Source organism: Pundamilia nyererei, unplaced genomic scaffold (assembly GCF_000239375.1).
Source record: "Pundamilia nyererei isolate P.nyererei 1_Seehausen unplaced genomic scaffold, PunNye1.0 scaffold00016, whole genome shotgun sequence".
In the NCBI taxonomy this organism is placed as follows: domain Eukaryota; kingdom Metazoa; phylum Chordata; class Actinopteri; order Cichliformes; family Cichlidae; genus Pundamilia; species Pundamilia nyererei.
The window spans coordinates 1,219,734-1,222,011 of record NW_005187417.1 but is presented as its reverse complement, the minus strand read 5'-3'; the positions used below and the strand labels follow the sequence as shown (position 1 = coordinate 1,222,011).

Here is a 2,278-nt window from a genome sequence, read left to right as displayed (position 1 = left end):
AGCAGCAGTAAGTTTGAGGGTTGAGTGTGAAAAGGAGCAGACAGCTCGGCATCAGACTGAGGATCGCTTTGCTCTACAATAATCGTTAATTTATTTTTCCGGTGTAGATCACTCCTCCGACTCTGGTGCAGACTCAGGTGGAGGGCGGCTCCACGCTCTTTAACCTCAACTACTTTGGCGAGCAGGCGTACCTGACGCAGTCTTCTCAGCTCTACCTGGAGACCTGCATACCTGCCCTGGGCGACACCTTCTGTATCGCCCAGTCGTATCGGGCCGAGCAGTCTCGCACTCGCAGACATCTTTCTGAGTGAGTCGCCACGTTACAGCTTAAAAGCCTTTCTGCAAAGATCTATCATTTGTAGTTACAGTGTTTTTAATATTGTCCTCCATGGTCAGATACACTCACATCGAGGCGGAGTGTCCCTTCATTACATTCGAGGACCTGCTGAACAGACTTGAGGACCTGGTGTGTGACGTGGTGGACCGAGTGCTCAAATCTCCCGCCGCAGAGCTGCTCTACGACATCAACCCTGTACGTGACGAGCGACAGTTTTGTGCTCCTGCGTCATTTTTCTAACTATTCTGGAGCATTTGACTTCATAACATTCACGTGTGGTAGTAAAGTTGATATTTTGTTTGGTGACTATGGCTTTTCCAGAACTTCAAACCCCCGAAGAGGCCGTTCAAGAGGATGAACTACAGCGAAGCCATCGAGTGGCTCAGAGAGCATGACGTCAAAAAGGACGACGGCACCTACTACGAGTTCGGAGAGGTGACGGTTGAACACAGCACATCATTCAGCTGCTCAGCTCATCTTATAAAGTCCCCAAAAAAAAAATTAATCAAACATATTCCAAACAATTCAAATTCATGAGTGCATACAATCCACTAAACATTCATCAATGTTTTATTAAGTTTTAAAACAGTCCCCTCGATTAAAATGTTAAAAATTTTCCAAAAACACCCACATCTTCATTCCTTAAAGTATTATTCACACCAGCTCCTCTGAACGTCTAAGCCGGCCTACACTTGTGACAGACAAACAGGAAAGTGATCTTCAAAGATCCTGTCAGTAGCAGAGAGCTGCGGTTTTCAGAGACGCCTGTAGAGGGCACTATTGTACAACTTGTTAAAAAGCTCAGCTGTCAAACTTTGGTCTTTTCAGATGTTCTGCAATCATTTACAAGTTATAAATACGGTTTTCTCCTACCTGAAGAGTTTTTTATTTTGAATATTCATGAAGTCTTTCTTTGATTCTCTCTCTTTCTTTGACTTGCCTGTTGTGTCGATATTTCTCCCTCTGTCAGGACATCCCCGAGGCTCCAGAGAGGCTGATGACCGATACCATCAACGAGACCATCCTGCTCTGTCGTTTCCCGGCCGAGATCAAATCTTTCTACATGCAGCGCTGCACCGAGGACAAACGCCTCACTGAGTCGGTACGAACCTCACAGATCCAGCTGCGGTGTGGCTGAAGCCTGGTTAGAGAGCGGGGAGGTCATGTCCTTCACTAAAAGTACAGTTTCTGTGTGAAGAGGAGCATGAGCTCTTCACTTCAACCTGAGCATTAAGTAGGTAAAAAGGTAAAGACTTAAAGTATAAGTAAGTTGGTGATGAGTGAGTTAAAGGCTCGGCAGGAGAGTGTGAGTGACCTGTGGTGTGAGAGACGAGGTGTAGAGCTTCACTAAAGCAGGTCATCTGTGACTAAAAACAATGTTTTATCTTAAAAATAAAGGCAGGACAGCAGAACGGCAGTTGTGATACAGCGGCAAGTCAGGAAACAACCAGCGGCCTTATTAAGATATGATCTGATATATTCATTAAACACAGTAAAGGTTCAAAGTTCTTTATTTGTCACATGCATAGTTAAACAAGTATAACACACAGTGGTCTGTCTCTGATTTACCAAAAAAAAAAACGTGAGTTACCTGGATCCCTCGAGTATCGTATGTTTGTCTGTGCTGCAGGTCGACGTGTTGATGCCAAACGTTGGTGAGATCGTGGGAGGGTCGATGCGTATCTGGGACGCTGAAGAGCTGCTGGAGGGATACAAGAGGGAGGGAATCGACCCGACTCCATACTACTGGTACACAGACCAGGTAAATGAACACTGGTTTGACCTCAGATGTTTTGTGCACCTCACTACATCTTTACTTTGTGCAGTTAAACGACTCATGTGGCAGTTAGTTTGTAACGTTAGCTTGAATAAGGTTATCAAACATGCGCTAGTCGACGTTAGAGATGGCACGATACCACTTTTTTATGTCCGATACCGATA

The 2,278-nt window shown here is 45.1% G+C and overlaps 1 protein-coding gene across 1 annotated transcript in view; it reads left to right on the top strand.

Moving 5' to 3' along the window:
• Positions 1-2,278, top strand: part of nars1 (asparaginyl-tRNA synthetase 1) — a 13,520-nt gene that overhangs the window by 5,349 nt on the left and 5,893 nt on the right. The window contains exons 10-14 of the mRNA XM_013908891.1: positions 108-307; positions 397-532; positions 659-772; positions 1,308-1,439; positions 1,968-2,132. Of these exons, the coding sequence (XP_013764345.1) occupies positions 108-307; positions 397-532; positions 659-772; positions 1,308-1,439; positions 1,968-2,132 (747 nt within the window). The remainder of the gene's footprint in view (positions 1-107; positions 308-396; positions 533-658; positions 773-1,307; positions 1,440-1,967; positions 2,133-2,278) is intronic.